The sequence below is a fragment of the Eptesicus fuscus genome, chromosome 13 (genome assembly GCF_027574615.1).
Source record: "Eptesicus fuscus isolate TK198812 chromosome 13, DD_ASM_mEF_20220401, whole genome shotgun sequence".
NCBI classification, from domain to species: Eukaryota; Metazoa; Chordata; class Mammalia; order Chiroptera; family Vespertilionidae; genus Eptesicus; species Eptesicus fuscus.
Window position 1 is genome coordinate 18532980 of NC_072485.1, and position 26617 is coordinate 18559596.

The 26617-nt window shown below is 39.1% G+C and overlaps 1 protein-coding gene across 1 annotated transcript in view; it reads right to left on the reverse strand.

The window, feature by feature from the left end:
- The window catches only part of CNTN5 (contactin 5), a 465423-nt gene that overhangs the window by 278675 nt on the left and 160131 nt on the right, over positions 1 to 26617 (reverse strand). The window contains exon 7 of the mRNA XM_028157040.2: positions 10555 to 10657. Coding sequence (XP_028012841.2) covers positions 10555 to 10657 — 103 coding nt within the window. The remainder of the gene's footprint in view (positions 1 to 10554; positions 10658 to 26617) is intronic.

A 26617-nucleotide genomic window follows, 5' to 3' on the forward strand; every position in this document is an offset into this window, starting at 1 on the left:
CCAAAGGCTCACTCAAGTAGCAAGGTTATGTATGTGGTGATTTCTTTGTGTAGTGTGTGAGGTATATAAGAAATTCCCGGTAGATATACTGCTTCCTTATATCCTCTTTATGAATGTTAGCAGCCAATCAATTTCTGATCCACAAGCAAAACCCAATGGAAGAGGTTATCCTATGAAAACTCCAGGGATATTCACCCAAAACAAAGCTTTTGGATGAGTCTAAAGTGATCCAAGTAAAAATCTCAGTCATTTTTATCTTTTGCTTTATGCCCTCAGTGGCTTTCCCTGCATATTAGCATTCTTAATTTTCAATCATTGAAATACTCAAGTGCACCCAAAATTATTTTTGCTTTGGTAAAGTGGCAATTACTCTTAGCAAATGAAAAGCAGTATGATAAGGTGAGAAGCGTGTTCATTTTAGAATCAGGAGACCTGGTTCTGCTTCTACAGGTTGCTTGCTATGAGGCCTTTTTCATGCATGCGGTTTTTCTGATGAGGCACTTTGAATGGTCCTAAGACAGCCCTGGAAATGTTACACATATGATGTTAACTGTGACTTCAAATGTAAGCAATTAATGTGAATTATTGGTTCTGTTTCTCTAGAACTGGACAACACCTCTGAATGCAAAAGCAAATAAGTAAATAAAACACTCCCTTCCATAGTTCGCACTACAGAAGAACGTTGAAAATATTAAGAACATCAGATGAAGAAGCATCGAATCATTAGCCCAACCAGCAAGACCACATGTCTGTCTAGCCCTTCGCTGTAGAGTCTCGGCTTCCCATCTACAAATTGATTTTGGGCTATGTGAACTTTAAGGTTCCTTCGGCACCCATCTCCTCCGGGTACCACCTAAAATGAGGATATATCCTTGGTTTCAAAAATACTGAAGCATCCAATAGCTCACAAGGGTAATTTTCTCAACTCTGTAATATACTGCTTTCCTGCGATAGCTAAACATTTATTGATTCCTAGACCCAGTGACTAACTCCTACCCCCATATCTTCTATCAATCTAACACTTAAGTAATTTGATTTTGGTTTGACTGACAAGTATCACACAACTCTATTTTTAATTCCTACAGCCCTTAGTGACCGGCAGTTTACAGTGGTATTAATAAATCATCAATCTGTAACTAAAGAGCAGGTCCTTTCAGGAACGTTTGCCAGTTGCAGACTGTGGGAAATCTCCGAGGAATATCTGTCATTCTCACAGTTACAGTGGGACACAAGAGCAGCCATTTGAGACAGCGTGGCTGAGGACTGAGGAAAAGAAAACATAAACTACAGCAAAAAATAAAAAAAATGACTTTATGAATTGATAACTGGTACTTTCTCACTTGCAGTAAATATACAAAAAAAGAAGAAGAAATTGCTTAATGCCTGGGTTCCCAAATAGGCATTTGATGGAGGGCAACAAAAGATGGTTTGTAAATGCTATCTGAAACAGAGATAAGAAGAAACTGAAAGGGCAGGAAATTGAATGAGTTCTTCCCTCCCACCTCACCACCAGGTTTCAGATGAGTCTGGAAAGGTCATTCACATAATTATTACAGTAACTAGTTCAAGGCCTTTTGAGCACAGCTGATCTGATTGTGTGTTAATGGCTGCAAAAGCAAGATAAGGAACATGTAAAGTAAAAAAAAAAAGTAAAAAAATTCTGCCTGTAACACTATTAGCTTGCAGGATTGTCGTAGTAGATAAACCGATGTTGCTTCAAAGTTTATAGCTTTCTAAAAAATTCAGAATAATCCTAAGTTTGCCCTTGTGCATGGGGTCATTTAAGCATCAGTGACCAAATTTTACTTCTTTGTTGTTGGTGGCTATGTGACATATCTAGTGACCTTTCTGGGGGTCTTCAAAAGGTCACATCATGAAATGAAACCTGTCAGAAATCTGTAGCTAATGTAATGTGATCAGAATTTTCAGGGCCAAGACATCTGAAAGGCATCTAAAGACTTCTGTCTGACAAAACCAAGGCAATAACATACGTCCTGTTACAGAAGACTGACCATATTTCTCAGGCTTGAATTCAATTTCATAAATATAGTCAGCACCTGCTGCACATAAAAATAATCTAGGGATCCAAAAATATATCACAACTAGGGATCCGGTGCATAAATTTGTGCATGGGTGGGGTCCGGCCAGCCTGCCCTAATCAGAGCCAATCGAGGGCGGGGCCAGCTGTGGGGAGGGGCTTCAGGCGGTTGGCTGGCCGGCCCCACCCCCTGGCCGAACTCCTGGTTGAACTCCTGGTCGAACTCCCAGTCAAGGGGACAATTTGCATATTAGCCTTTTATTATATAGGATAATGAAGACAGATATACACAATAGCCCAATGGGACCAGCTAAACAGTAAAATATGGGTGGGTTGTCATCAGTTCTAAAGGTAAGAGATTGAATCTTAAGTAAAGCAGGGACGACTGAACAGAGGGGTGGCATTTGACCTAAGCCTTGAAGACTGAAATAGGATTGTGAGGGCAGGATACAGTAAGTCCTCACTTAACATTGTGGATAGGTTCTTGGAAATGGCAAGTTTAAGCGAAAGGACTACAACGAAACCCATTTTACCGCAGGCTAATTGATATCAGCAAGAGTTAAGTTCCAACCACATACTCTGGTCACAAAAACATCACCACACTTCAAATTAAAGAGCACAAACACTTCTGCTATCCAACATTGAAGTAAATGCGAGCTATACATACATTTAAGGAAGATTAATAAAAACAAGTAAGATAATTATGTTCCAACCCACTTATTCCAGTTTAGGGCTGCAGGTGGCTGGCGGGAGTCCATCCCAGCAGCTCTGGGCACAAGGTGGGAACCCACGCTGGGCAGGACGCCCTTCCATCACAGGGCGTACTCACACCCACCCACACTCAGAATGGGACAATGGAGATGCCGAATTCATCTCAGGAGCACATCTTTGGGTGCGGGAGGAAACCTGAGTCCCAGGAGAAACCCACGTAAGCATGAGAAGAACGTCCAGACTTCATACAGACAGTGGCTTAAACTGGAAATTGATTTTTTTTTCCTCATGAACATTGTAACAAAACGATGTTGAATGAAACGTTATTTACGGATCTGCCAAGAGGGGGCGCTAGAGGGAGAACTCAAAGCTAGAGGAAAGGGACACACTGCTTCCTGTCTGCTTCTTGTTGCTGGAGATTCACGTTCATTGCACTTTAGCAATAAGTCCTTCCTGAAGCAGCGAAGGGATCTAGTTGGTTTTTCCAAAGTTTGTAGGACCAGCTTCATTTTGTCTCACCTCTGAAACCCAGCAGTCTGGTGCCTGCTCCCCTGATGTCTGGATCCCAAGAGGGGTTCCTCTGAGTTCCTAATTCTTAATAATTACAACTCTTCTACTTTTCATCTCAGCCCTAGAGATGGTAGCTCTTCCTGCAGTTACTAACTCTCCACACGTGAAAGTTATCATTGTACTCTCTCTACCTCGTTATAGAGACTAGGCTTGAAAACAGCCCAACCAGTTGAACATATCACCAACTTTCAATTACCTACAATGTAGAGAGAGCCATTAAACTGAAATATTTATTACGGCCCTAAGGGATTCCATACTTGCATTGTCTTTTGGCCTCTTTTCTCTCATTTCCTATCAAGAGCACTGTGTCCATCCAGTGTTTAAAAGTAGACCTGGAAAATAGCAAAGACACCTCCTCTTCCCTAACTGAAGTCCCTGGGCTGAATGTTCCACTCCCTGCATATGCCACCAACCATGTTTAAATGTTATGCAATAATGTAGTTGGCAAAAAGCAGCTAATTAAGCTGGCCTGACTCTAGCCTTCTACTCTTCATTTGCAGCCTGAGTGGGTAGATGAGCGAGCGGTCAGCAAAAAAGAATTTTTTAATTTTCATTTCCATCCCTGACTCAGACCATTTCTCTCCTTTCAGGAAACAGTACATCTGAATTATTAGGAGACAAGTTGATATGATTATATTCGTATGGCAGTGTGGGGAAGCACTCCTATTGCCTTTGCTGACAACCCATTTTTCCTGCAATCACTATTTTTTCATCAAGAACTTCTACATTGTACCTAATCTAATCGTGCTAGTTTAATGCCATACTGTTGGAATTTCACCCTTTTGCATCTTGTTGAAACTGGAGAACAGCTTGTGAGCAATCTCTTGGTAATAACCCTCCATATGTCTAAAACAGCCTTTTCTTTCCAAAGTAATTAATCCCCCTCCTTTTCCTTTAATACTTTGCTGTATTTCTCAAGCCTTTACACACCTTTGTTTCCCTGTGGGCCCTTTTTAAGCACTTCCCATTTTTCTGAGAAAATTATACCTTTGCAGAATTGACTAATACCAAACATAACATGTCACAGTCACATCATGCATAAGTTCTGTGCTCAATACTTGATAATTCTGTTTGCAGAGACATATCAAGGAGTGTAATCCTATATAATAAAAGGCTAATATGCAAATCGACCAAATGGTCGAGTGACCAGTTGCTATGATGCGCACTGACCACCAGGGGGCAGACGCTCAATGCAGGAGCTGCCCTCTGGTGGTCAGTGCACTCCCACAGCAGGAACACTGCTCAGCCAGAAGCCCTAAGCAGGGCTCATGGCTAGTGAGCGCAGCGGCGGTGGCAGGAACCTCTCCCGCCTCCGAGGCAGTGCTAAGGATGTCTGTCAGTCAGACATCCCCAGAGGGCTCCTGGACTGCGAGAGGGCGCAGGCCAGGCTGAGGAACCCCCCACCCCAAGTGCATGAATTTTGTGCACCAGGCCTCTAGTTATAGTATATTTTTGTTGTATTCTGCTGTAGCAACCTATAGAGAAACCATTTGATTTTTGCTAAATTGAGATTTAAGTAGAGGCTTCTTTAGAAGAAATCTTGTAACATGTAGCTTTCCTGTTGACTTTTTACCTAACTTCTGATTAGGCAGGTTGGTGAACCTGTGTGATATTAAGAGACAGTAAAATTCAATGACCTAAAATCATTTGGCTTCTGCTATTTTCCTTTAAAAATACAGAAAATGTATCAGCGTCATAATTTTAAATTATTGTGTGCAACTATGGCTGCATCCATTTACATTCTCTAAATTATAAGAAATTTTAGAGACAGATCTCCTAGAAGTAAATGTATTTCTCTAGAGGAGTAAAAATATTTGAGAGCAGCAGAACAGTATTCTGACAGCTTGAAAGTGTGACTCTAGCAATACAAAGACATTTCTGATTGGTCTGGGTCAGAGAAAATTCAAGACGAAGAAAATCTGCCCTTATTGTCATTTAGTCTCCAGTTTATAGTTGGAACAAAAAAGGCAGGCAGTAAACCTCTCTAGAAATAAAAGTTGACTATGTAGGACACCTTGATCAGGGTGTGTGCTGCTGCTAATGTGATGACTAAGACCAGCTTTCAATTGCCTCCAATATAGAGAGAGAGCCATTAGACGGAAATATGTACTAGGGCCCTAAGACTGGACTCCAGATGGAGGTGCTACATCCAGAAAATGTATGAAGATAACATGGCATCTCTGAGAACAGGGATTATGGAAATCCAGGGAAGCTAGTACATTGCCTGGCACATAGTTGGTTTTCAAAACCTCCAGATACATTTCAGTTGTAGGTTCTTTTAAAGATACTTTAGCTCATATGCATTTACAGGATGATCTCTACAAAGCCCACCTCCTGCTTTTTTACCTCTTTGCATAAATGAATGAATGATTTTTCCTTAAGAGCGGAGGTGTACCTAGGAAGGCATTTGATTGGATGAAGGACATGATTAAAAATGGTGATTTCTAGTAGGAAAGCTGAATTGCCCCCATAAGGCTGGTAGGAGGCAAAGGTGGAGACAGCAAGAATTTGTGCTTATGACCTCCTCATCTGTCCTTGAAGCCATTATTGCATTAAATACCACTCTCTGTGATATATATTTTTCACTCTGTCCTTCATCCTAGTATTTAAATATGAGGAATTCATTTTTAACCTTATACTACCTCTCAAGTCAAACAAACAAACAAACAAACAAACCCTTCCTAAAGGCCAATAGATAGAGAAGTGGGTTTTTTTTATTGTTTTATTGGTGTTTTTTGTTGTTGTTGTTGTTGTTAAATATTAAGTATGACTAGAACTTGATAATAAGCTTTGAGAGAAGAGAAGGAGAAAATGTAGGTCTGAAAAAGAGAGATACTGTTAGTGAGGTGAGAGTAGTCAGGAAAAGGCACCGCTAAGAATATAAGTGTAAATCTCTACATATAAAGAGCCAGGATCCGTAATGACCAAGGCTCTACCCAACACCAGAAGTCAGTGCCTGTGCAGCGACCCAGCACTGACTGCCGAAGGGGGCTGTGACTCAGACCAGAGAGAGACCTGCAGAGAGAGTGGCAGGGTCTGATCCCCAGCCTCCATGGCAGCTGTTGATCCCTTCTGGCTTTGCCAGCAGCTGCACCTCTGTTTCTCTCCCGGACTCCTCCGGGGCTGCTGATCAGCCCCACCTCTTTGATCAGGCCCAGAGATAGGCCCAGAGATGCTGACTGGCATAGAAACTGACCAATCAGAACCAAATCTGGGTGAAGTGCCAGGAGCCAATGGCTGCCTAGGAGGTGGAGCTTTTGACGGTGATTGGCATAGAAACCAACCAATCAGAACCAAATCTGGGTGAAGTGTGAGGAGCCAATGGCTGCCTAGGAGGCAGAGCTTTTGACTCTGACTGGCATAGAAACCGACCTATCAGAACCTAATCTGGTGAGCTTCTAAGGCAGAACCTAAGGTGGGGGCTGAGGAGGGGTTTTAAGGGCAACAGCTGTTTTGTATAAGGTGTAAGAAAACAGTTCAATTTTTTCATGACCAATTTGGTAGTATAGTGCATATGGCTGGCTATCAGTCCAGATATAGGGATTATGTGTTTTTGTCTGCCAAAAGCACCTCCTCCTGCTGAAAAAGGCTTCCCCCACCCATTTAAGCAATCTTATCCTATATAATCTATCTATACTACTAAAAGGGTAATATGCTAATTAGATTGGGTCAACTGGCCATCCTCCAGACATCCGACTTCTTTCCAGACAAAATGATGGTAGTGGGGGCTGAGGCAGAGGCAGTTAGGGGCAATCAGGCTGGCAGGGGAGGGCAGTTGGGGGAGAGATCAGGTTGGCAGGGGAGGGTAGTTAAGGGCGATCTGGCAGGCAGGCTGGTGAGCAGTTAGAAGCCAGCAGTCCCAGATTGCAAGAGGGATGTCCAACCACGGTCAGACATCCCCCTAGGAGTCCCCAATTGGAGAGGGTGCAGGCTGGGCTGAGGGAACCCAACCCCCTGCACAAATTTCATGCATCAGGCCCTAGTTTAAACATAAATAAGAAACAATAAGAGGCCAAGAGATAGATAGGTGCAGAGGATAGCAGTGTGCATTTGTTTGGGAGAACAGGAGATAGTAAAAATGCTTTATGCATAGAGAATCTATTACTTATTATCTATCATCTGTTAATAACACAGATGGATTAGGTAGCCACGGTATTTCTGAGTTCATTCTTCTCCCACACTCTCTGCCTTGTTGTGTGTACTGCCAACCGCATCCTCTTGGCTTCCAAGCTGGCTCCAGGTGCCTTCAGCCATGAGAGCCATCAGAGGAGATCAGAAGGCATGTAGAAAAGAAGTCAGGATATGAATTTCCCCAACCTTTCCTCGGCTATGATCTCTTCATGACTGCAGTGTCTGCGGCTCCTTCCTGTTGGGGGCCCCTGGCCCCCTCCATATCTTCTGCTGACCCTGGTTCTGATGGCACTGTCTTCTCCCACTGGCTCATTCTGGGTGAGAAAGACTTCCTGCTATCGTTACCCTGCTAATGTCTCAGTTAGTTTCCTTGGTCCTCTTAGTCCTGCTCACTGACAGATCTTGTAACATATGCCTTCACTAAAATCTTTTGAACCATTGGAGTTGGGTCCAGTTTCCAGCTGAATACCTGACTGACACAGATAAAAAAAAAAAAAGGTTTAAAGTGGAGAAACACAAAAGTAAATAATTTAAAACTGTGTTGAGAGCTATGAAGGAAAAATACAACTACTTAGAGAAAAATGGGTGTGAGTTAGACAGTTGTCAATGGTGTCTTTCGAAGGTGATATTTAAGTTGAAGCCAGAGGATAGGGGCCAGCCTGGAAAGAACAGGGAAGAGTGTTTAAGAGGGAATGGCAAGTGCAGAAGCCGTGGGAGAAGAGAGCTTGATATGCTCTCTGCCATGATTTGGTTATGAAACTCTACGAGTTGAAACACTCCATGTGTAAAGGCGAGGGGGGAAATCAGTCTAGGTCCTCATTGATATTTAATGACAAATAATAAAGTTTTTGGATAGACTAAGGCCACCAAAGAATCGTATGCTTGTTAAAGTGGGAAGCAGCTCAGGTGAGCTGTGGGGACTAAACAGATACTCAGGTATTCATTTGAAATTGCTGTGATCATGTTGGGATGTGGTGATGATCTCCACATGATAACATGCTGTACAGGAGCTAACATATGTAAGGATGTTATTTCTTTGACCTTGTTTACTTTCATCAGAATTGCAGGTTAGTTTTTAGGTAGAGGTATAGTTCCTCATAACATTTTTAAAAGTCATAATTGTGACACTTCACAGAAATGATAGCAAATGAACAACAGTGACCTTGATATGCTGTGTGTCTTCTTTATCCTCCCCCCCTTTTTTTTTAAATCCTCACCTAAGCATATGCTTTTTATTGATTTTTAGAGATAGAGGAAGGGAAGGAGGCAGGAAGGAAGGGAGGGAGAGAGAGAGAAACATTGATTGATTGCCTCCCATATGCGCCCTGACCTAGGGTCAAACCCCAGACCTAAGTATGTGCCCCGAATGGGAATCAAACCTGAAACCTTTTGGTATATGGGATGACATTTCAACCAAGTGAGCCACCTGGCCAGGGCTACCTTCCCTTTTATTTGTTTATTTGGAGTGCTGTGGGGAGAGGGAGTACCAAAGAAGGAGTGGAGAAGATGAAGAAAATAAAGTATTAAAATAACATAATTGTTGAATCCTACCTAGAATGAAAGGAACTTTAATGATCAATTTAAGCATATTTCAATACTTCCAAAAGCAAACACATCTAGCTTATTAAATAAGCCTGCCTGGGGAAATTTCCCATATTGTTTTTTTTTCCTCTCTATAAATCCAGTTCTCTAATGTGTTTTACAATATGACCTCCCTTTGTTTGTGGCTTTAGTGCAAATACTAAGCATTTAAGAATTATTTAACTGCAGGATATACTAAACCTTTGGCATCAAACCAAAATATATTATTTTTGTATTTGTGAAAATTAAGCTGCTAACTCTGGACATTTTCAGGCATACTTGACGTGACAACACGGACAAATGGTGAAAAACACACACATGACGTTTAAGTTGATATTTAACCATGTGCATTTAAATGATATCTTTGTGTTTAGAAGACTTCCTCAGATATCTGCCCAAATACCTCTTTGATGAATTTTTAGTTCTTGAAATATATTTCTATTTATAGGCATCTTTTACTTAAAAGAATGACCACACAACAATTTATTTTGTTTTCAGTTTATTGTGATGCTGTTTCTACTTAGAATTAAGTAAATTACACAGATGTTATTTTAATTTGCCTTGATATTAGAAAACATAGTGTTTACTATGTTCATGCCCTAAATGTCCTTTTCCTAGCTACATTTCTCATACTTAGTAATATTTTCCTCACTTATAGGCGAAACCTACTTTAAGCACATTTATATAGCATGTTTTATCTCCATGTACTTTGTAGTCACACTGTAAGAGTAGCTCACCACAAGTAAAGTTAAATGATTAGCAACTCTGATAGAGATGCAATTATGCAAATTATAATTATAGAGTTAGAAAGAACCCTGAGGGCTTATCACCCATAAAAAAAGCAAACAACAACACTCTGTTAAAAATAAATCATAATACTCTAATCAAATACAATCAAAATTCCACTCCTGCCTCTATACCCAATACTCATATTGTAAACATCATTGACAAGTAATTATATATCACGGGATTTAAACTCTCCGAAATAGAATCCTTAAGTATAGCAGGCATTAAAGTGTGATATGAATCATCTTTCTGATTTGGGGAATCATTACATGTTGTGCATATTGACAGCTGGTGTGATCACATTATCATTATTTCAGGAGATACAGAAGTAAGCAGTTGACTCACTGTAATTATTGTCTTTGTGATTTTTATACTCGTGGCTTAGTATATCTTATCAAAATCTGGGAGGAGCAGATAGCATCTTATTCTTTTATCTTTTTATTTACATCATTGCTGAATAAAATTTCAGAAAAAATAATGAAATTTTAAGACACATTGGCAGAGATGTAAAGCTCCTTTTTTTAAATTTATTTAAAGAAGTGTTCTTTATGTTAAAATAGCCAAAATGTATACATTGAGGTTCATAGAAATGACTAGAAAGACAATTATAATTGGTTACTTCTTCCCACCAAGGAGCTTCTGGGAAAGTGAAACCTAGCAAAATAAGGGATTCAAAAATAAGATATGTCACGTTCTAATAAACAATTGTGTCTAATTATGGAAGAATATGGACTTACTTGCCGAGGGCGAAGCACTCCAATTTAACAGTTGTTCCCTTAGCAGCCGTAACAGTTAAAGGAAAATGGACCTCAATTTTCGGCTCATATTCTCCCATCACACCTGGAAAAGAAAGCATAGTCTTAAAGCATAAAATGAACGTCACAATTTCTTTTCGATCCTGGGGATGGTTACGTTGAACAGCACTGTGGTTTGGTTTTTAACGTCTGTTTGATGACTGCTAAATTTTTGAAGCATTAAAAATAAGAAAAATACACTTAAATTCAGTCATTATGACGTCTGGCTTCCCTTAAGGATTGGATTGCATGTATGTTCAGTACTTTTTAAAATAGTAATTATTTAAGTGTAAATTAACACTAATAGGTTAGGTACTAATTACATTCCAAAGGAAATAAATAACTACAAGCATTTCCTATGGTAAATAATTGCTGATTTTTTTTAAAAAAATGAGTAAAAGTACCAGAACTTTATCATTGCCAAATTAGTGAACACTTATTTATTAGTTAATATATATTTATTGAATATCTATAATATGCAAGCATTTTGCTAGGCATTGTGGGCATTACAGAGATAAATCACCCATGGACTGTGCTCTCAAGCACTAGCAAGTATGTTCTTATAGAAAGAAACCACATACAAAGTACACTCAAGTATGGGAAAAGAGCTATATATCAAAACAAGTGTCATGCAACATAGAAAGTGGAGTGCTGTGAATGAGCTATCCTTACAGTTTTATGTGCATTTGAGGAGATTATAAGAATGGCTGGGATTTGTATAAGTAGGGGAAAGAGAGAAGAGGAAGTGAATGAAACAGTAAGAACAAGAGATATAGAAAACCACCAGAAATAGGAAAATCCGTTTTTTCTAAAATACTGTTACATGGTACAGTCTTGATTTAGCACAGATGCTTCACTGGGGAGCTTATATGTGTGCCTATGGGTGTCTGTGTTTATAGGCATCTTTGCATGTATAGGTGTGGGTACATGTAGAACACTCTGTGTAATTCCTCTGTGTGTGTGTGGGGGATGAGAGAGGTGAGGAGAGGAAGAGACCTGGGCAGAGTAAAATAAATGCTATAAGGTATACAGGCAAGATTCACTGGACAAGCAAAGGGAGAAAAAGTTACCTTCGACAAAGAAAACCTTCATGTGTTAATTACTTCTTTATTATTGATTTGAGATGCATCATGAAGGAAGACTTGGACAACTTTATTTTATTTTTGCATGTGTAGACATCTTTAGATGGAGAAGTGTTTAAGTTCGCTGAGGACAAGAGATTATCTTTGCTAGATTTTTGTAAAGCAATCATAAAGAGAAAAAAAAAAATCAGTGGTATTTTTATCAAAGAGATCGGGCTTCCGGACTTGGCTATGCTAGATGATCATCTCTGACAGGCCAGTGACCACTGTGTCTCATTTTTCTAAACTCTAAAATGAGGGAACTGAGGGAATTACCATTAATGTAATGCCCTATCCTGTTCTAACGGGCTAACTCCCTTGCATTCTTCCTAGTCTCATGTTCACTGCGCGCCAAGAGCCTGGTATACAGCAGGTGAACTGAGTGGTTAGCACTGTTACATCACTCAAAACAGATGGTGAAGCGCCTCTCTCTCTCTCTCTCTCTCTCTCTCTCTCTCTCTCTCTCTCTCTCTGTGTGTGTGTGTGTGTGTGTCTGTGTGTGTGTGTGTGTGTGATGTTCTTCTCTTCTACTTTATTTATACCTGCCCTCACCCACATTTTCTAACTTCCTTTCTTTTATTTCCTCATGCCTTCTTTTTTTCCTATGTCTCCCTGATTATCAGGATTTGGCCTGCTTAGTGATACCCGACTGAGTGCACCCAATATTGAGAAGTTTATCTATAATGCTCTCTTACTTGTAAGCCCTCATATAAAGATCCCCAGGCATCCCATTCAGAGGCTACCTCTGATTGCCAACCTGAAGCAGTCCCTAATGTCAGCTTCTGAGCTCTCCATTCTCTCCCAAAATTGATTCTGTAGTATTCTTGTTCCTTGTCCACCTGTTAAGCTGATGATTAATAAGACACGATACTTATTAAACTTAAGCTTATTAAATCCAACACCCTTATTTGCATGAGTCCCTATGAGTGCTGGCCGTCGCTGAGCGCTGTAGAGTGCTGTAGGACAGTGAACGTCAGGATGAATTTAGAAGATGATTCTTTATAGTTATTTCTAGTAAGTGTCTAAAGAGGTCTCAGGAGAAAGAGACCTGAATTTCCAAAACTCCAGTAATTTGTTTTTATTTATTTTTCTATCCTAAGTAAAAATTCCCTTTAGAACTGACTTTTATATTAGTACTTTTTAAAAAACCCTTTTACTAAAGTAGGTCCCAGAATTGTACATTTCAGGCCCTTCAAAACCTCCATCCAACTCTGAAAAATCCCAAGATACTACTGATATTTTTTTGGCTAATAGGAGCCAGACCCAAATATTCTCTCTCTTCTCTTCTAGATAACATTTGTGATTGCAAAGGTGTTCTTTTATTGCTTTAATCCTTAAAAATGACTCAAAGGATGGGCACTCCTGGTAGTATCGGGGAAGTGATTTTATCCAAGTTGGGCTTTCTCATGTTCCTTAAGTGATTCCCATATGACCAAAGAGATGGTTAGGCCTCACTTTAGGGCCCAAGAGGTTTGCTACTATCTAAACTAGATATTAAAAATAAAGTTAAAAGGTTTGAATAAAAGGCTTCTGATTATATTACCTGATTTGAGCTGCACTGTAAGAAATGACTGGATCTTTTACATTTTACGCTGATAGTGCTAAAAGGACAGATGAGAAAGCTCTTTAGGTGTGTTTTGCTCTTTAACAATTGATTTAGTACTCAAGTCCTAAAGGTGACAGGTAACATTCCAGAATTAAATTTTGCTTTATGTTTCATGGGATAATTGTGTTATGACTAAAGGTTTTTCTCAGTTTAATTTACCCTCTTTCTTTTAAAGATGAGAGAGGTAAGGGTCAAGGGGTCAAGCACAAGGAAGGGGCACAAGGTTCTAAAGAAAGCTGTTGGTGGAAACAGAACAAAGATGGGAGTTTTCTGACCTTAAGTCCACAGCTGTTTTCTTGGTATCACTCTGTTGGGGAACATCAATCACAGAGGGTAACAGTCCGGGCATATCACATGTACTGCATCAATCACTGATTGCCTGCCTTCACTACTTGTTTCATTTCAGTTTCTATTTTCAATATCTCAAGTCATATGCAGCCAGCTGTAATGTATTTTGTTGGGTAGGGTTTGATGAGGACAGGTAAGAAAATCCTATACAATATATATTCAAAGATCAAATTACTAAGATTATCTCTTCAGTCAATGCATCTCATTTGCTTTTTGATAGTCCCTTATATTAAGCTAAATATGCTTAAGATACACTACGTTGTGTTTTCATCTTTTCCTCATACCTGTCCCTTTTGGCTTAGTTGACTGCCCTACTTCGGAATTACATGCCATTGGAAGATGGTCCCAAATTACCCTAATCCCTAATAAACAGAAGCCTTCCAGCTGAGAGTTCATTACTATCCTTCTATGTCTTCATGGTTGTTGATTTTCTTATTTATTCCAATTACTTACAAATAGCTCGGATGCTTTTCCGTAAGTGGGATGCAATTTAGAGCAGTGTTTCTCCAAGTGTGTTGCAGAACAGAGAGCCAATGACATCAGGAAAGTCTGGAAGCCTTACTAAAATTGTAGGCTACAGGGTTTAATTCTGAACCTACTGATAAATAATCTTTGAAGATGGGGCTATGGACTCTATATTTCAATTGTTTCTCTAGGTGACTTTATGTACATTTGAAGAAATTCAGTGTTGGATGAACATTGACTCTTATTATCATGTTACCTGTCACTTTTAGGACTTGAGTACTAAATAAAATGTCTGGGGGAAAAAAGGGCATGCAGAGAGTCTATAATCATATTGCATCCATTGGTGACTTGTCTTAACAGGCAAATTATATTCAACTTGTATGTCCTGGTACTCATGCCAGAGCTGGGATTTTTTTTCTGATTGTTTGAAGATCAGTTCTAATTGGTCAGTGTCCATGTATTAGCACTTAAATATTTCAAATGATATTTCTGTCTGGTACTCATAGTAATATTCATTTCCAGGGCCAAGAATTGATGTCCAGTAGACCTTAAACATTCGATTTAGCTCATGAGTTAAGGGTTGGTTGATTGTATGTCCAAATAATGGATTTTTACATTTTTGTTTTCAACATCTTTGCCAATGGTATTCAACATGTTTCTTGTCTTCCAAGAATAGAACTATATTTTCAGTGTTTCTATGGAAAATATTTCTTCTATCTTTTCTAACCATGTGACTTGAATAGGAGCCACTATCTTCCTATAAATTCTGCCTTCCTGGCTGTAGTTATTCACCTATTATGGGTATCAGACTCACACTTGGCTAGTTAGATTAAATCTTTGCCCTGAACACAATGTTTGATTCATGGATGGACAGCTTAGGCTGGGATTATCATTATTGTTATTATTATTATTATTATTATTATTTTATTTTACTTTATTTTTCTTAATCCTCATCTGAGGATATTTTTTCCATTGATTTTTAGAGAGAGTGGAAGGAATGGAGGGAGGGGAGGAAGGGGGAGAGAGAGTGAGAAAGAGAGAGAGAGAGAGAGAGAGAGAGAGAGAGAGAGAGACGTCAATGTAAGAGACACATGGATTGGTTGGCTCCCATACACTCCCCAACTGGGGCAGGGGATCAAACCTGCAACCCAGGTACGTGCCCTTGACCTGGAATCAAACCCACAACCCTTAAGTGCAAAGGCTGATGCTCTAACCACTGAGAAACACCAGCCGGGCCAGGCTGACATTTTTGAACAGGAGACCAGGGAGTCCAAGTCTCAGTTCCTCCTTGGTGGCAAAAAAAAAAAAAAAAAAGAAAAAAAAAAGATCCTGCATGTCTGAGAGTCACTGAACTTCCACTAGTGTAAGGATTTAATCTACCATTGAAGAGAATTATGCCAATTTAGATAGAATTAAGCCAATGCAGATACAGGAGAGATAAAAAAGAGAATACTGGTAGCATGTCAGTTCTACCTAGGATTTAACTTCTTGCCCTCCTCTCAGTAAAATGGGTGAATTTCCTTTTTACTTAAATTATTTCAAGTTGGGTTTCTCAGCTTCAGCTCAAAGAGTTTTCAGTGATACCTCATTGAGCTCAACATAACCAGTGGTGGCCCAATATCAGGTTCTATCTCATAACCTATCTGGATTCTGAGTCTGTCATATTCTAGTTTAGACAAAGGACAAGATTGAGTGGTGGTGGGATAGGGGCCAGGACATATCAATATATATGATTTTTTCCTATTTTTAAATATCACACCTTTTAATAGAAAATGCAAATTATAATAGGTAATCCGAGAGGATAAATGAAATTAGAAAAGTACAGATAAAATATTATGGAAGTTGAGAAGAAGAGATTATTGATTAGGAAAATTAAGAAAATGGAGGAACTGATTTAACATGTGGCATAGGACTTGGATTAAGGACGTGATGGTGGAGAATCAGTGACTCTCAGGGGGAAGGGACCGTGTCAGTAAAGATATGGAAGTGAGATTCCATAGAATTTTATCAGAAATGTTCATTTTATTGCATGGTGCATGAGGTATTCATAAGAGAGACATTTTAAATATAACTAGGAGCTAGATGATAAATAATAACTAGGAATATTATATTTTCTTAGTCACTTATCAAGAGACCTCAGCAGTAGATTGATAAATCCTCATGAGCACTCATTTGGAAAAATAATTTCTACAATCAATAGGCATCTGATTTTATTTAATGATAGCACCTGGAGTGATCACTGATAAGTGATAATGATACTCTTATCAATGATTAAGTATTGGTAAATTGAACACAATAAATGTAATAAAGATGTACCTAGGATAAGCATCAAAATGAAGGAGGTATGAAGTGAACTATTGTTTGTATATTATACTAGAGGCCCGATGTACAAAGATTCGTGCAAGAATGGGCCTTCCTTCCCCTGGCTTCTGGCACCGCCTTCGCTCCGGCCAGAGCCGCCTTTTCACTCTGGCCTGGAGCCGCCTTTCCACCTTCCCACGCTGCCCAGAGGCCCAGAGCAGCTGGAGTGATGCTGAACGCCCCTAGCCATTTGGCGCCTGCAGATGCAAATTAATCTGCCATCTTTGTTGTGTTAATTTGCATATGCACTCCTGATTGGCTGGTGGGCGTCGCAAAGGCACGGTCAATTTGCATCTTACTCTTTTATTAGTGTAGATGATTTGCACATTAAAATGTATTGAAATTATTTGATAAAATGTTTTGGGAATTTTATTTTATTTCACCAGAAATATATGTGATATCAGAGCTCCTTACATTATTTTTACTTTATAGTACTTGAGTTTCAGTATATGTTTCATTTGTAATTTTTTTATTGTCTTTACAAATCTGAGTATAAAATATATGTATTGTTCTATGTAAGCCCCCTGGTAAGGAAATGAAAGCTCAGATGAGTAATAACAAATATTGATAATAATAATGACTAAATAGTTCACATTATGCCTACAGATATTGTGCTATTTGTGAGACATGTCACTGTACTTATCCTTTTAGGACACATTAAATATTAACCTGTGATTCATAGATAAATGATGCAAATCTGAATTCTAGCCCTGGCTTGTTGAAACACTGAGGTACTCACAGAACCTCTCTGGATCTATTTTCTCATGTATAATAAGAAAACGAATGTAATTGAGGGTTTAGAAATCTAATGTTATGTTAGAGCATATATATGCATTAATATATCCCTCCTTACTGTTTTCAAATAAAAGTTATAGTCTTTGGAAAAGTGTTTAGAAGCCTTCTTTTTAGTTCCCTAATGAGCTGCTAATAGGTAACAATTTAACAAGCCTACCTAAATCAAAGTTTCTTAAGGTGAGTTGTTTTTATGTAAATACAGGGATTGAAGGATCTCCTGACAAGAGGAAATAAATGAATTGTGTTATCTTCAAATAAATGCACCTTTATGAGTATTATTTATCTAGGGAGACTGAGAAAAACTAGAGAGATTTATTATTAGGAGATGTTTTTCATCACTGTTATATATATTCTGAAAATCAGAGAAACCAATAGATATTTTTCCCCATTCCCGAGCATCAAGAATAAATTGATCAATGGGCTGCCTCCCACTGTACTTGCTCTCCTCTGATTACTGAATTTAAGACATATTTTCTTTTCATATTCTTGCCACTGAGATTTAGGGAAATATACCTCTCTCCCATCATATGAGGGCTCACTCCATGTGTATGAATAACTTGGAAAAAACTTATAAAAATAAATACTAAAGAAAGCAACTATAATTTTTCATGAACAAACATGCAAGCTCTCTAGCATTAAGACAATAAACTACATAGGGCAAACTTGAAAATTTTGATAATAAATAGTTAAATATTAACTTTGAATATGTATGTTGGAAAGTTTTTTTTTTTAAAAGTGTTTGCCATTTTTCATAAATATCTATTCACAAATAAAACTATAGAAACTTCTCTATAAGTATATCTACATAACCAAACACAGTTTTACAGTAAGTCCATTCTGGTCATGTGCTGCATAATTATGTTTTGGTCAATGACAGACCCATGTGCATCAGTGATCCCATCTATTCTCCTATATAATAAAGATGTAATATGCAAATTGACAATCACTCCAACACACAAGATGGCCACCCCCATGTGGTCAAAGATGGCTGCCCCCATGTGGACACAAGATGGCCGGCATGGGAAGGCAGTTGGGAGGGACCAGGCCTCCATGGGAGGGCAGTTGGGGGCGATCAAGCCTGCAGGAGAGGACAGTTGGGGCTGACCAGGCCTGCAGGAGTGGGCAGTTGGAGGGACCAGGTTTGCAGGGGAGGGCAGTTTGGGGTACCAGGCTGGCAGGGGAGGGCAGTTAGGGGCAATCAGGCTGGCAGGGGAGCAGTTAGGTGTCAATCAGGCTGGCAGGGGAGTGTTTAGGGGGTGATCAGGCTGGCCGGCAGAAGTGGTTAGGGGCAATCAGGCAGGCAGGCAGGCGAGCAGTTGGGAGCCAGCAGTCCTAGATTGTGGGATCGGGCCTAAACAGGCAGTCAGACATCCCTCAAAGCCCCCCCTCCAATGCACAAATTTAGTATATATGTAAAAGGCTAAGTGACATCTGACCAACCATCTGACCATACGGTGGGTATGACGGGCACTGACCACCAGGGGGCAGATGCTCAACTCAGGAGCTGCTGAGCTGTGGTGACTTGGCAGCAGAGGTTCTCGGTTCTTGGGTGACGCACCCTGGAACCAGAGAGGTGAGAACCCAATTCCTCACGGGTCCATGCGATTCCACCTTTGGCCCTGGGTTATGTTGTTGCTGAGGCACTGTTGGCCCCAAATCTGGTTTACTGCCGAGCTGTGGTGACCGCAGATGCCCTTTGAGCTGCAGCATCGCCCCAGGTGTGGCCAGCCGGGGAGGGACCGTGGGAGGTTGGCTTCAGGGTGTGTCTGGCCAGTCCTGCCCTACTGACCACCTTCTAATTAATTTCCTTTCAATATGCATGAATCCGTGCACCAGGCCACTAGTCTATATAATAAAAGCCTAAGCACCTATGATGGTGAAATGGCCAGAATGACTGGTTGCTATGATGTGTACTGACCATCAGGGGGCAGACGCTTAATGCAGGAGCTGCACCCTGCTGGTCAGTGCACTCCCACAGGGGCAGCACTGCTCGGCCAGAAGCCAGGCTCATGGCTGGTGGGCACAGTGGTGGTGGTGGGAGCCTCTCCTGCCTCTGTGGCAGTGCTAAGGAGCAGCGAGCTGAATGGCAAGAAGCAGCAAGCAGGCAGGAGGTGAAGAGTGAGGGGTCCAGGTCTGCGAGACGGATGTCTGACTGCCATCTTAGGCCCGCTTCCCATAAGAGCAGGCCTAAGCAGGCAGTCAGATATCCACTGAGGGGTCCCAGCCTGAGAGAGGGCTCAGGCTGGGCTGAGGGACCCCACCCCTCACCGTGCATGAATTTCATGCACTGGGCCTCTAATAAGACTATAATGGAGCTGAAAAATTCCTATCATCTAGTGATATCAGCCATTGTAATGTCAGCACAACACATTACCCATGTTTGTGATGATGCTGGTGTAACCAAAACTTACTGCTATGCCAGTTGCATAAATGTATATCACACACAATTATGTGTAGTGCATAATACTTGATAATGACAATAAATGACTATGTTAATGCTGCATGTATTTACTATACAACAATTTTATTGTTATCTTAGAGTGTACTCTTTCCACTTAAAAAACAGTTTGCTATAAAACAGTGTGCTATGTTACACTTCCAGTAGCCTCATGCATCTTCATTACCTCCTCTCTTGATTCCATCGTTTTCTCTTGTGCTTGATTTAATCTCATGTTGTTTTGCACAGTAACATGCAAAACAATATATAGCCTAGATGTATAGTAGGCTATACCATCTCAGTTTGTTTAATTATACTCTATGACCTATAATAATAAAAGCATAATATGCTAATTAGACCAGACGTCCTTCCACACGAATCCGGGGCTGCGATGGCTGAGGCAAGCCACCTCGGCTGTGAGGACTGAGCCCCTTGCATGAATTTCATGCATTGGGCCTCAAGTCCTATATAATAAAAGCCTAATATGCAAATCTACCAAACGGCAGAATGACCAGCAGAACGACCAGTTGCTATGACTCACACTGACCACTAGGGGGCAGACTCTCAATGCAGGAGCTTCCCCCAGCCCACAGGCCACCACTAGTGGCAGTGGTGGCAGGGGGTGGGGCTGGTGAGCGGGTGGTGCCAGGCCAGCCAAGGTATGTGCCATTGCCTGCACCCGCCCCCCGGATCACCCTGCCTGTCAACCCACAGATCAGCCCTGATCACCGGCTAGGCCTAGGGACCCTACCTATGCATGAATTTTGTGCACCAGGCCTCTAGTGTTCACATAAGGATGAAATCACTTAATGACATATTTCATTCAGGATATATTCCTGTTAAGTGACACATGACTGTATTGAAAACTCATTTAAAATGGGTGATTTTTTTAACTTAAATTTTCTTTGACTTTATGAAGTGTGTGTGTGCTTGTCTGTCTGTCTGTCCCTCTATATGTCTGCATTTATAATATGAAAAAAAAAGAGAGGAAAATTTGGTAACTGTTAAATGTTCGGTACTTTGACTTAAGTTGTCTCCAAGACCTATGTAAGTATAACAACAGATCAGCTATTAAATAAACTAGGGTCCTCATTTCTACAGCCAAGGATCCTTCTTTGAAAGCTAATTTGGGCTTAGCAATGGAAAACAAGTATACTAACTGAAAAGGAAATTAAATAAAATTATAATGGTTCTGAATTATATATTAAAGCTCGATTCAATAATTACATGCTTAGGAGATCTCTAAATCATTCTTTGTTCATTAAAAAGAGAAAGTAAGATGCTTTAGAACTATGGTGAACTTTCCTCACTGCATTGAACACATTAATCATAAATTGCTAGATCCACAGTCCTTTCTACAAGAAACTAAAAGCATGTAGTGAGACACAAAATTCTGATAAAGGTGAGTCAGGGTGAACCTAAGTTATGAGGAAGCAGTTTCTTCACACACACACACACACACCATGTGGAAGATAGGAAGAATATATTAGAATCAGTGCATAAGACTAAGCCTATTGGGGAGAAGAAAAATTGTGTGTAATAGCTGAGTCACGTTACTGGGGAAGAAATGGAATAGCCATATTACTCTTGTTGCTAAGATTCCTAGAACTACCTTCTGGTCTCAGTCCCCACAAAGTCATGCCTTATTTTAGATCCTACTCTTGGATTTCTCTAATATCTTCTTTCTCATATCACGTCATGTATTTCCTGAAACAAAAGTCTCTTATTTCGGTTTACTTGAGTAAACTTCTGTTTTTGGAAACTACCTAGACCGCTTACTCACGTTGCCTTTTATTTCTAAATTTTTAACATTCTTTAGAGAGATTGTTCCTTCCAGAAAAGTTTCTCATCCATAGCCATCTCTCTGTTCATACTGTAATCACCAAGAAGACAAGGGAATTAAAATACCCTGGAGAAATTAAATCATCAGCTCAGTTGACCAGCTGCCTGGTTGCATACTCTTGGAGAAAACGTGACAAATGGGTTGTTATAAACCATTGTTAAAAGTTTATTTTTACACTTTAATAGGCACAGATTGTGTTCTCACTCCAGTCTTGTCATTGCTATGCCAGCATTCCCGCTGTTAGCACTCACATTTGAAATACTAAACATATCAGGCTCTGTAAACAATTCACATGTTTTATTTTACAAACTCTTACTGATTTCAAAAGCTCTATGGATGATATGGTTCAAAAGATACATATTTCTAGAGGGGGAATGTCAATAATCACAGCCTCATTGCAGGGCTTTGTGCATTAAAGACTCTAGATGTAAAGAGGGAGAATAAACATTGGCTCAACATCTGCTACAAACCTGGTGCTAGGTTAAGTATATGTGACTAAATTGGCATTTAAATCCTACAAATATAGCAAGGTAGATGCTATTATCCCTGTCTTAAATAAAAGGAAACTGAGTATTGAAAATGTTAAATAACCTCCTGAACATCACTGTTATTAAATGACAAGTAAGGGGTTCAAATACAGGAATATACTAATTATGAAGTCAACGCCCCATGATAGTTCTATTTGCTCCCCAGGAAAAGTTCCCATAGGCATTTCCAATTTTGTGGACAACTAAGTTCTACTTTAAATATTATTTTCTCAGAAAATTCTTTCCTTGTGCCTCTACCCCCTGCCCCACCCCACCCAACCAGGTTAATCTTGGTCTCTGTCTCTCTTTGTCTCTTTTCTGTCCTTATCTCTCTCTTTTTCTCTCTCTCAAATTTGTTTTCTATTATTTTATATATAATATTTGGTATCTATATATAAAAGTTTAATATGCTAATGGTCCCTCTGACCATTCGACCGTTCAGACAGTTGCTATGACACACACTGACCACCAGAGATGCTTTGACCGGTAGGTTAGCTTGCTGCTGGGGTCTGGCTGATTGGGACTGGCCGAGATGGACCGGACACTCCCTGGAGCCCTCCTGCGGTCCCTCCCCGGCCCTGATTGTGCACCGATGGGGTCCCTCGGCCTGGTCCTCAACCTCTTGCAATCCAGGACCCCTTGAGTGATGTTGGAGGCCCTGTGCACGGATTCAGCCCAATACCTGCAGGCCAGACCGAGGGACCCCACCGGTGCATGAATCCATGCACCGGGCCTCTAGTATATATGTGTGTGTGTATGTGTATATATATATATGGCACTCTGTTTCTATATATTTATTATCTTTCTTTATATATTATATTACTGTTTCTTTAAAAAAAACCTAATTACAATTATAATTGATTCCTCAATCTGATTACACAAGCATTCCTTTGTTAATATCTGTTTTCTCTTCTAATCCATAAGGTAAATTAGAAAAAAGACCACATTGTTTTGTTCCCTTGTATCTTCAAACAGTACCTGGTACAAAGTCAGTGTTCAAGAATATTGGATAACTGAATTAGTAAATCTATTTGTCATCAACTATGTAGAAGATGTGTGATAGGTGACATAGCTGAGACTATTTTATTTTTATGCATTTTAATGCTTGTATTATTTATTCATTTTGGAAAAAATTAAAGGTACTTTTCTAATACAGAATTATAAAATTTTGTATTTTGTTTTTAAGTTATTGTGATATGCTCAGATGAGAATAAAACATATTTTAATGAATAAAGTGAAAAAATATCTCCATTTCTCAATAATCAATAGTCAAGCTCTGTTAATTTGTTTTTTATAAAATTTTTCTCATCTATTCTTTTCCTTCTATTCTGATTGTCATTACTTTAATTTGGGTTCCCTTTCATCCAGCTCATTAGCTTTAGCAATGTGGAGATCGCTGGTGGCAGGAGTAGTGGTCATTAAAGCCTCCTAGGATTAGATATAAAAAAATAGAAAAGAAATTTGAGATAGAGTTTAGACAACTCTTGGGAGAAGTTTTGCTATAAAGGAGAGCAGAGAAAATTAGATACGAGCTGGAGGTGGATGCTGAAATCAAGAAAGGATTACTTTTAAATGATAAATATTCTAATATACTTACTGATGAAAATCATTCAGTATGAAGAGAGCAAGTGATGGGGGAGAGGGAAGAGACAACTGCAGAAGGAAATTCCTTGAATTAGGTAAGAGGGCATGGGATACAGTGCACAGAACGGTCAAGAAGAGTTCATTAGGCAAAAGTATAGAGAACATACATATGTGATAAATTATGAACTGTTATATTTGTTCTTGGAAGAATAAATGAGATAATAAATTTAAGACAAAATCTGTGTTCAAAATTATGTGTGTGTTTGTTTATCCAGTTAGCCTCATAGATACAACCATGAAGTGAATAGGACAATGGCTGAGGTTGGGTTTAGAGATCTGCCAAGTGAGTAGAATATGATAGAGAAATTGGGGAGATTCAGGGTTGAGACTGTACACAGAAAATATTTATGTTGAGCTACTAGGAAATCTAAGGTAGAAAAGGAAGGCACTTGAGGACATGAGGGTGTGATGGACAGTGACATAGTAGATTGATGAAAGGGATCAGGAGTCTGAGAGGTTGAAGAATTGAGTGGAAAGTGCTGGACAACATTATTTAGACAGAAAGGAGCCTGTGGCAGAAAGTTGTTTACTTAAAAGTGAGATTTTTATAAAGGTAGAATAATTGGTGACGGCAAAATTCAGGCTTTTACATATGTAATGAAAGGGTGGTTAAGGTGAGATGGAGTACAATTTCATGGGAAGCAAGGAGGTCAAGAAACTGGGAGGTCAGGACACTGAATAGATCATTGATATAAATATGTATGTCACCAAGACCGAATACCATCTCTACAAGAGGAAGACTGAGCTAGGGACATGAGAGATTATTCCAAGAGAGTTGACTGCAACTGCTGAAATGCATGCTGAGGGTCTATTTACTAATATCTATATTTCTCAGTTTTCCCCTCAAAGATTTCAGCGTTCTAGACTTAAATTATCTTTTCAAATTTACTTCTCACTCTTCCCCTTCATGCATCCAATATTCTATGTAACTGAAATGCTTGCTATTTCCTAAGTATACTTTTTCCTTAACTGGCCATTAGCCTTCGCACATGCTGTTGGTTTTTATTTAAAATTACATTACTATGCACACTAAAATTTAGTTTACCAATAAACTTTACTTCAAATTATATTGAAGATGAAGAAGATGAAGCAGGAGAAAAAACAAAAACAAAAATCTTCTGTAATTCCCTCAGCAAGAAATCTTGTCACTTACTCCTAAATTACCATGGTGTGTTACTTATAATGATCTTAATTATGTTCTCCCTTATTTTATAGTTATTTATGTATAGCTATTCTAATTACCTTACTGGTCAAACCATCATTATCAAATCTGAACTCTCCTATCTAGCCCAATCCTACTCCTAATTCTCCTTGAGTATATCTTTCTTTCTGATGTTTCTTAACTTGTCCCACATTGTTATAAGCAAATTCATTTTTTTTGTACTGTTTTAACTCATCACTCTACCTGCTTGTTAAAAAGAAACCTGGATTTTCCTATATCATATGCATTTGGCTTTCATTAGTTAATTGAAGAATAGAGCTATGGGATATTACCAATCCATTCCTTTTAAAATATATATATATTCTAGATCAACATTTTAATCTGTTGGTCTCTCCTTTCTACTAGTATTAGAGTTATTGTCCTGAACATAAGCAAGCAAATAAAAACCAACAAAGCTATGTATGGTGCCAAGAGGTACTTGAAATACCAAGGGGATCACATTGTGAAGTATATGATTGTCTAACCACTATGCTGTACACCAGAAACTAATACAAAATAATATTACATATAAACAGTAATTGAAAAATTAAACTTAAAAAGGACAACAAACATCAATAATAAGACTTTTAATGCTAATTTCCTGCTTACAGGACTGTTTTACTCAATAGTTTTGAAAATAAAATTGGAATTCCTTAGCATTGCATTCAAAGCCTTTCATAACTTGAAACTTACCCAATAGGTAGTCATATTTACTGACTCAACTCCTTATAAATCTCACACTGTAGCCACACAATATTGACACCATATGCTTTTGCCTCTCTCTGTAATTCCTTGAACTTTTTCTTTATTTATAAACTACCATTCAGCTTTCAAAATCATACTCAAATTTTACCTCCCCATTTCAAGTGAACTAATTTTACTCTGTTCTTTTATTTATTTATTTATTTATTTATTTATTTATTTGTTAATCCTCACCACAGGTTAATTTTCCATTGATTTTTTAGAGAAAGTGGAAGGGAGGGGGAGAGACAGAGAGAGAGAAAAATCGATGTTAGAGACACACATAGTTTGGTTGCCTCCTGCATGCACCCCTACTGAGGCTGGAGATTGAGCCTGCAATCAGGTATGTGCCCCTGACTGGAATCAAACCTGAGACCCTTCAGTCTGTGGGCTGACGCTGTTATCCACTGAACCAAACCAGCTAAGGCAATTTTACTCTATTCTTTATTTTCCCAGTTGAAACCATTATTTTAGTGCATATACCATTGAATTATAATTATGTTTATTTCTCTATATTCTTCTTCACATTGTGGCTTCTAGTAATCAAGAAATGAAGTTTATTCATTATACCTGCAGTGCCTGAACCTAAATTAACTGCTATCTAGCTACATGAAAGTGTTTGGGTCAGCCTGGATTCCACCATTGTCCATAAGTTTATCTCACTGAATATTTGATTTCAATTTTCTATTAAAATTTTGATCTACTATCTTTCTATTAAAAATGTTGGATAAATATTTTTCTTTACTTCTCATTTAAAGTTAAAGAGAGTGTTTCAGGAGAAAATCTAGCTAGACAAATCTACCTGTTCCACAAGCTTAAGTAGGTTTAGTAAAATAAGGTTTTAGGAAATAAGCAAGTTAATGACATATGCAAATATAATTTTTAAGGTCTTCTTTCTTTGAGTTTTATCATTTTTT